Source organism: Schistocerca piceifrons, chromosome 8, assembly GCF_021461385.2.
Source record: "Schistocerca piceifrons isolate TAMUIC-IGC-003096 chromosome 8, iqSchPice1.1, whole genome shotgun sequence".
In the NCBI taxonomy this organism is placed as follows: Eukaryota; Metazoa; Arthropoda; class Insecta; order Orthoptera; family Acrididae; genus Schistocerca; species Schistocerca piceifrons.
The window spans coordinates 92,070,323-92,079,286 of record NC_060145.1 but is presented as its reverse complement, the minus strand read 5'-3'; the positions used below and the strand labels follow the sequence as shown (position 1 = coordinate 92,079,286).

Here is an 8,964-nt window from a genome sequence, read left to right as displayed (position 1 = left end):
AATGCAGAATGCCAGAAGTAGTACAGATAATTTTTTTTAATCGAAAGGAACTAATCCTCAGCCCATTCCCCTTTGCAGCAAGAGTTTATATGTTGCACAATGGTAATCGTTAAACACGAAAACCGAAAGGCATCGTCAAGCACTCGCTGGTTGTCAGATAGGCCGTGTTACTAGTTGACTCTGGTAAAAATGGCAATGAGCGTTTGGCGTCATTGGCCGGGAGGCCCCTTACGGGGCAGGTCCGGCCGCCTTGGTGCAGGTCTTATCACATTCGGCGCCACATTGGGCGACCTGCGCGCAGGATGGGGATGAAATGATGATGAAGACAACACAACAGCCAGTCCCTGAGCGGAGAAAATCCCCGACACAGCCGGGAATCAAACCCGGGCCCCCTAGGACGGCAGTCCGGCACGCTGGCTGTTCAGCTATCGGGGCGGACAGTTAACTGGTGATTCAGCATTTATGGCCTTGGGTTACTGCAAAGCCATGAAATACGGGCATCATACATGCACACCACATTTTTCGTCATCTTCAATGATCTGCAATTGTATGTTTTAATGTAGAATGCCCAAAACAACAATTGGAGGCCGCTGTTGGAAACACATACGCACAGGCAAAAAAACGTTATTTGGCTGTGTTTGTTTACAATAGGGCAATGTCAGTTTCTCAAACATTACTAGTATTTCCTTCTATTAAAAACATATATCCTCTGCGAAACCGATAAGTTTAGCCAAAAAATAGAAGGATTTTGTGGCATCCTGGTGATGTATAACATCATAATCGGTATACATTGGAGTCTGTCGACTGAAATCACAGCTTACTGGAAACCGCATGTTAGCAAAATCTTTATCGGAAATCTTCGGGATAAATTATGTCGTCAAAAAATAGTTTATTCAAGTGAAAAGAGAGGTGTATCTTACCCTTACTGTTGATGTGGTGGATCTTTTATGAGTAGTAATATGTGAGCGTTACATGTGTACAAAATATAATTACTGCTTACTTGCTTTTTTATATCTGTTGGGCGGTGATTCTGTTACATTAGGTGGTTCGCAAATGTGGTTTATTTGTTTCCACTTTAAGCGCTTTAGGTGTTCAGAGTACCTTATTCTAAAATTTCTGTCTGTCTTTCACAAGTATAGTGAATGACAATCATTGACATAACTATGTGTGTTTCGCTGAATTAATAGGAAGTTGTGCGAAGTGTCTGAAATGTGTGTGTTGAACCGAGACTCGAACTCCAGACCTTTGCCTTTAACGAGCTTGCGCTCTACCGTGTTAACTACTGAAGCACGCCTCACAAGTTCTCACAGCTTTACTCCCGCCATTTCCCCTCTACTACTTTCCACTTGCCCGCGAAAGGCAAAGGTACTGAGTTCAAATCTCTGACCGGCACGTAGTTTTAATCTACTGGGAAGTTTCATATCGGCGCACAATGCACTGCAGAGTGAAAACTTCATTGTGTTTGTAATCTTGTATCCTTGGAATCTTACGCGATGGCATGTTTCAATAAAATGTTCTGGTTTACAAGCCGCGTCGCAAGAAATAAAATACTCGGGCTTTCGATAGCTGTCTCTGGCATCGTCATCAGGAGTTAAAATGAAGGATTCAATCAGTATTTTAACTCCTGGTGACGATGGCAGATACAGCTACCAATTCGAAGCCGTGCCACTTCGAATAAAATACTTGAGCTTCCGATAACTGTCTCCGGCAAGGTCATGGAGCATTAAAATGACGGATTCAGGCAGTGAGTTTAGCCCACCTGATGACGGAGGTGTGGACATCTATCGAAACCTCTAGTATTATTCGAAATGACACAGGCGATTTTATTGATGATCGTGGTCTTGCTTTTCTGTATCACCACGAACCATCACGAATATGTAATGGGACGTTTCTCTCTTAATCTGATATATTCTTAAGATTTGTCTGGTTATTCCAGTAACTGCAGAAAGAGTGCAGAGTGGTCGCCACGTTCTTTTCGAGGTAGATATAGCTCATTCACATGCAATCGGCATCTTTTTATAGGAAATGTCACAACGCAGCATTCGTGCCCGAACACAGAAAGAGGATCGTTACATCTGTCCTGCTCCTGCTAAAAAATCTAACTTCCTTGATTGAATTTTCTCATGTTGAGAAATCACAAAGAGCGATCTGTTTCACTTGGTAAAAACTTTCTAAAGCCAAGAACGCATAAATATTTCTTTATTTTCAATAATCGGCTTCGACAGACTTTGCTGTCATCTTCAAGTTTCAAGAAAATTTTTGTTATAAACGTGTTCATTTTGAGTTGTAATCTCACGAAGTTGTCATGGTAGTGGATAGAATGGAGCTTATTATAGAAATGTTTGTCATAAACAAAATAATTAAGATCAAAAAGCACGTTGTGCGCACGGTCGTGTCTATATTTGTAGCGCTCACAGATGATTGGTGCAACTCGAAATGAACATGTTTTATAAAAAAGTTTTTTAAGATCTGAAGATAAGTGCAAATTCTGTCGAAACCAGTTGTAAATAAATAAATATTTACACGATTTTGGCTTTCGATAGTTTACAGTGTGGGGTTACGCCTCTTAGAGGTTGTCAGGACCAGATCTTTAGCTTACGGCAAATAATGGAGAAGTGTTACGAGTGGAACAGGGAATTGCAAAGTAATATTTCAAAGCTAGATCAGAAATGTAAGAACTATGGTATGAAGATTAGCATCTCCAAAACGAAAGTAATGTCAGTGGGAAAGAGATATAAACGGATTAAGTGCCAAATAGGAGAAACGAAGTTAGAACAGGTGGATGGTTTCAAGTACTTAGGATGCATATTCTCACAGGATGGCAACATAGTGAAAGAACTGGAAGCGAGGTGTAGCAAAGTTAATGCAGTGAGCGCTCAGCTACGATCTACTCTCTTCTGCAAGAAGGAAGCCAGTACCGAGGCTAAGTTATCTGTGCACCGTTCCATCTTTCGACCAACTTTGTTGTATGGGAGCGAAAGCTGGGTGGATTCAGGTTACCTTATCAATAAGGTTGAGGTTACGGATATGAAAGTGGGTAGGATGATTGCAGGTACTAGTAGATGGGCACAATGGCAGGAGGGTGTCCACAATGAGGAAATCAAAGAAAAACTGGGAATGAACTCCATAGATGTAGCAGTCAGGGCGAACAGGCTTAGATGGTGGGGTCACGTTACACGCATGGGAGAAGCAAGTGAAACGTCCCCTTAGAAATATTTATGAATTACTGTGCTGATAAAACTCTTACATTATTTGATTTTCAAACAGCTGAGCAGAATTGAACGTACTGACATTTCTCTCTTTATTTATTCTGATCATGACTAAACTGACACACAATATTTTTAGCGCAAGGCAATCTGACTTTCAATAACCCCCTACAAAAGAATGGCCCTGACTAACAATAACCTATACCTTTCATGAATCACTTACCTCACAAAAATCTTCGTTATTCGAACTACTGAAATACAGCGAGTGCCAATACTGCCAGCTAAATAAAAGATTCTAACTACTGAAGTCACTAACTACTGATAGGCATAGTTAGCAAATGAAAGATTTTGATAAAGAAGAAACAACGTTTTTACCTTAATAGTGTTCAAAAGTCATTATATATCAGTTCATGACATCCAGTCTTACAAATTTACTCTCTCTGATGGACACACGTCCAGATCATCCGCTGTCAAAACTCCACCATCTTTCTCCCCACATCCGCCACTGCTGGCGGCTCACCTCAAAACGCGCAACGCTACGAACTGTTCACATCCAACTGCCCAACACTACAATGGCGATTATTCCAACAATGCCAACCAGCCACAGACTGCACACAGCACAGCCAGTGATTTTCATACAGAGCGGTAGGTGACGTTACCAACATAAAAACCTAAATAGGTAATGTCTGAGTACGTTCAGTTCTGCTCAGCTGTTTGAAAATCAAATAATGTGAGTCGGGGTAGACCAAGGAGAAGGTACCTGGATTCGGTTAAGGATGATTTTGAAGTAACAGGCTTAACATCAGAAGGGGCACCAATGAATAGGGGATCTTGGAGGAATTTTATAAAAGGGACAATTTTTATTTATTTATTTATTTATTGTTCCATGGGACCAAATTAAGGAGAAATCTCCATGGTCATGGAACGAGTCAATACATGAAATTATAACACGATAGTAGAAACAGATAAAATGAAATATAAAAAACATATTCAGGCGACAAGTCGTAAGTTCAAATAAAGAAAATCAACAATGTAACACTGGAATTTACTTAATTTTTTAGCTCTTCCAGGAGCTCCTCGACAGAATAGAAGGAGTGAGCCATGAGGAAACTCTTCAGTTTAGACTTAAAAGACTTTGGGCTACTGCTAAGATTTTTGAGTTCTTGTGGTAGCTTATTGAAAATGGATGCAGCAGAATACTGCACTCCTTTCTGCACAAGAGTCAAGGAAGTGCATTCCACATACAGATTTGATTTCTGCCAAGTATTAACTGAGTGAAAGCTGCTAACTCTTGGGAATAAGCTAATATTGCTAACAACAAACGACATTAAAGAAAATATATACTGTGAGGGCAATGTCAGAATTCCCAGACTATTGAATAGGGGTCGACAAGAGGTTCTCGAACTTACACCACGTGTTGTGGTCTTCAGTCCTGAGACTCGTTTGATGCAGCTCTCCATGCTACTCTATCCTGTGCAAGCTTCTTCATCTCCCAGTACTTATTGCAACCTACATCCTTCTGAATCTGCTTAGTGTATTCATCTCTTACTTACACCACATATAGCTCGAACAGCCCGTTTTTGAGCCAAAAATACTCTTTTTGAATCAGAAGAATTACCCCAAAAAATAATACCATACCACATAAGCGTATGAAAATATGCGAAGTAGACTACTTTTCGTGTTGAACTGTCACTTATTTCAGATACTGTTCTAATGGTAAATAAAGCAGCATTTAGTGTCTGAACAAGATCCTGGACATGGGCTTTCCACAACAGCTTACTATCTATCCGAACGCCTAGGAACTTGAACTGTTCCGTCTCGCTTATAATATGCCCATTCTGTCTGATCAAAATATCGGTTCTTGTTGAATTGTAAGTTAGAATCTGTAAAAATTGAGTCTCACTGTGATTTGGCATCAAATTGTTTTCCACAAGCCACGAACTTATTTCATGAACTACATTATTTGATACTGTTTCAATATTACACACAAGATCCTTCACTACCAAGCTGGTGTCATCAGCAACCAGAAATATTTTTGAATCACGTGTAATACTAGAAGGCACATCATTTATATAAATAAGAAACAGCAGTGGCCCCAGCACCGACCCTTGGGGAACGCCCCACTTACCAGTGCCCCATTGCGACTGAACATCACTACCGTATTGCGGAGAATTACCTTCTGCTTTCTGTTCTTAAAGTAAGAGGCGAACCAATTGTAAGCTACTCCCCTTACAATGTTCCAGACTGAACGCTGAAAGGCATAATCAATCTTAAATGATGATCGTTTACACCATCTAACCTCCTTCATACAGTAGATTCTAGCCAAAGATAACGTAACCTCCTCAATCTTGCTAAAGCTGACGAAGCTGTCGGCCGATTTTATTGGACGACCTCTGTCTGGCGACCGTTGTCGGTTGCACAGTGAACGCAGGCTGCCGTGTCGCCGTGTATGTGCTGAAACGATTATTGAAGTGTGGACGGCCCCGCAGCAGTGGGCCGCACTCAACGCTGGGACCACAGACTGCAGGCGGCGGCTCGCAGCTGGTGGCGGCGCGCGGCGCGGCCTTCGCTCGTGTCCCGACACGCCGTGCATTACGGAGTCGGGCAAAAAGCGCCCAGTCCCGATGCGGCCGCGATTTTCCAGGAGGGGCGGGGCAGCGGCCGGTCGCGTGTGGCTGGTGTGGGACACACAGGCGCAGTAGTAGCGCGGCGCGGCGTAGTAGCATAGCGTAGTACTCCGGAGTAGTAGCGGCCGCGGCCGCCGCGCTGCCGCGGAGTGGGACGAGTGACCGTGGGGGCGGGGGAGGAGGGGGGGGCGCAACGCCGAGCGTGGCCGACCGCCGCCGAGGCGGGCCGAGCGGCGGCGGCGGCGCGGGGCCGCGGCGGGCCGGTCAGAGCTGGCTGGTCGGGCTGGCGCGCTGCACGACAAGGCGCGCCGCTCTGGCTCGCGACGACTCGGGCGCGACGCTGCTGCCGGCGGGGGCGGAGCCGACGCTGTGGCTGCCGCCTCTGCTGCTGCTGCTGCTGCTGCTGGCCGCCGCGCCCGCCTCCGCGGCGGCGGCGCGCTGCGGGGGCGGCGGCGGCGGCCCGGGGGCGGCCGCGGCGGCCGAGCTGGGGGCGCGCGCGCGCGACGCCTCCGTCGTCGCCGAGGCCACCCTCGTATCGTCCGGCCCCGTCGCCGACGACGGGCGCTACAACGCGACGCTCAAAGTGACGGCGGCGCTCAAGGGCGACGCCGCCTCGGTGCGGCAGCTCCACCTGCGCGTGCCGCTGTGCGCCGGCGGCGGCGGGGGGCGGGCGCCGCGACGCCGCTCCAAGTTCCTCGTGTTCGGCGAGCCGGTGGGCGCCGGCGTCGGGCTGCGACTCGTCGGCGACCCCGTCGCGCTCAACAGGAGGAACCGCGCCGCCTTCGTCAAGGCCGTCAAGGACGCCGTCTGCGCCGCTGACGGTGAGTAACACGCCCGCCTGCCTAGCTGCTGGCGCCGGGTTCGCACCCCGGTACCGCTAATAGTGCGCTGCGAGATTCCGTCGTCAGCGTTACTAAACGATTCGACGTTACGTCGCTTTTCTACATCGCAGTAGTGATACCCTCCACAACGCCTTCGGAAACACGACGTCGAGTGTTTAGCTGTATCCTGTGATGCACCGCGTCCTCCACATTCTACTTAGCAAGTGGAGACTCAGTTACTAGTTCAGCCGTCATTTCCTTGGACTGTCACCAAATACGCTAGCGGGCGCTGGATCTTGTTATTTACAGTAAACCAACAGTATCTGCCGGCGTTGACCTCAGTGATTCATGGTGAAAGAAAAACAGTGTTTCGTCGACGGGAGTACGTTTCGCAGTGGCAGGTGCTCGGATCGCGGGCGCGCCCTCTCGCGCATCCTGCGCAGTGCTCGGCTTCTCGGAAATCTAGGCGAAGCGCCCGTCCTGTGTCTCCAGTGCGTGTGTGGCTGCTGGGTGCGCTTCTGGGAACATCACGTGCTTCTGTTGCGAAGCAGTGCGAACTAGGGGCGCCTCCGACGACGATGCTGCGCCACCAGACACACGAGTGCTGCGGGAGGCGACGGAGGAGTTTTGCGCTCTCTGGTCACCGACTGCTGCATTCGTAAGGCATTAATTGTTGGACCGTAGCCAACGGGCACCTTCGTACACGTCAGTCGCTTTGATCCATTTGCTGCCAAGTTCTTCGCGACAAAACTGTTGAAGGCGCCCCGTATGAAATTGTTCGCCCAAGATGCGTGTACTTTGTGACGGCATGTCTGACATTCCAACTGACTTACCTCCAACAGCTTTCTCTTCTGACTCCGAAACGTTGGCACTCCACTTCGATCGAACGGACGACACACGCAACGTTCATGATTTCAGAAGAGCACCGACAAATAAATGAATTTTATGAAGACAAAGGGCAGGCCAACTTCGCTGGAATTCTTGGCCGCAAGCTTTTCCATTTTACCAGGAGCATTAAAATAAATTTCGATGCTATAAACAGTAAGGTATCGTGACTTTAGCTGCCAATGTTCTTTGGCTATCAGCTCGTCGACAGGAATATTTACAATATTATCTTAATACTACTCTTTCAGCCCTATTACGTATGTAGGTCGCCCAGTGGGATCACACAAAAGCGAATGAAACAATTTAAAAACTATTCCTAACGAGCGATCAACATACTTCAGGAGTTGAGCTTACGTTTCGTGTACTTAATTTTGCCTTTCATCGTAAGATACACTGCAGAGGAAACCGTGACAACAAGTTACTATGAACTGCACACGACAGTATGCCTAAACGTTAGGGAGTCGTTAGTGTGATCAGCTTTTCTCGTATGCGTTTTTCGCTGTAGTCCTCTGCTTTCATATTTTACTCAAACTCTGGGCTGTCAATTTGCCAGAAGATTTCGACAGGTGGTTCGTGGCGGCGCAGTGAATTTCCGGTGAAAGGCGCGCCTGCGACGGGTTGGGACTTGTCATCTGATGCCGACGGCGGCTCCCTGCAATGAACGCTTTAAGCTCTACGCGTCGTACTTCTCTGTGTGTCTCCGCGATGGAAGTTGAAATGTTTGACCTACTGTACATCGTAATCGCTTCGTGTTCATTTTTCTCTAGGCTCTATTTCTCATTTAGGCGCACGCTAGTGTTTAGGGAAAAAAAGGCTTCAGTCCAAATCGGTATTTATCCGTGAAAAAGATTCTTCAAACCTCAGTATCAGTACAGAAGCTCGAAAACCCCGACACAACATGCAGAGTTATCTCTTGTATCCTAGAAAGTACTGTCAGCCAGTAATGGGTAGTTTGCGGTGGTCTTGAGTCGATAGAACTTTACTTCTTGATTCGCTCCGATAAGAGATCGATAAGATGAAGGAAGTGTCTGTAATACTAATTGCTATAACGATAAGACTTCAGTGCGGCGCGTACATTATGTAATCCTCGATAAAATTAAATGTGCTGCTTTCATTTCCTAGTCTGGAGTATTTGAGATTTTGTGAGGTAACGTCATCTTGTGGTCCGCTCTGAGTGGTGTCGAGTTCCTCTTTAGCAGTGCACCTGGTCGCTGTTCTTACGATATTGCCAACTGTGAAACTCAAAGCATTTACAGCTGTAAAGTGCACACTCATCTGACCTGAGACAAGGAACGTCATCTTCCCTGGAGATGATGGTGCCTCTAAGAAACGTCGCTGTTGATTATTACAATTATGAAGTGATTACTTCATGGCGTTTTATCGATTTCTTTGGAAATGAGTTCTCTCCTCATAATGAAGGTGTAT

The 8,964-nt window shown here is 46.5% G+C and overlaps 1 protein-coding gene across 1 annotated transcript; it reads left to right on the top strand.

Annotated features, from left to right (window-relative positions):
* Positions 1–1,728: 1,728 nt before the first annotated feature.
* LOC124712094 (glycine-rich protein 1-like) lies at positions 1,729–6,662 on the top strand. The gene is made up of 3 exons (XM_047242391.1): positions 1,729–1,744; positions 5,629–5,793; positions 5,953–6,662. Exons 1-3 carry the CDS (start codon positions 1,729–1,731, stop codon positions 6,660–6,662), a joined length of 891 nt encoding a protein of 296 aa, XP_047098347.1.
* Positions 6,663–8,964: the final 2,302 nt, after the last annotated feature.

What these genes read in the sequence shown, in the direction of transcription:
- LOC124712094 (XM_047242391.1), top strand. An exon ending in CGCTCGTGTCCCGACACGCC is followed by an intron (nt 5,794 to 5,952) that starts GTGCATTACGGA and finishes ACTCCGGAGTAG; the next exon opens with TAGCGGCCGCGGCCGCCGCG.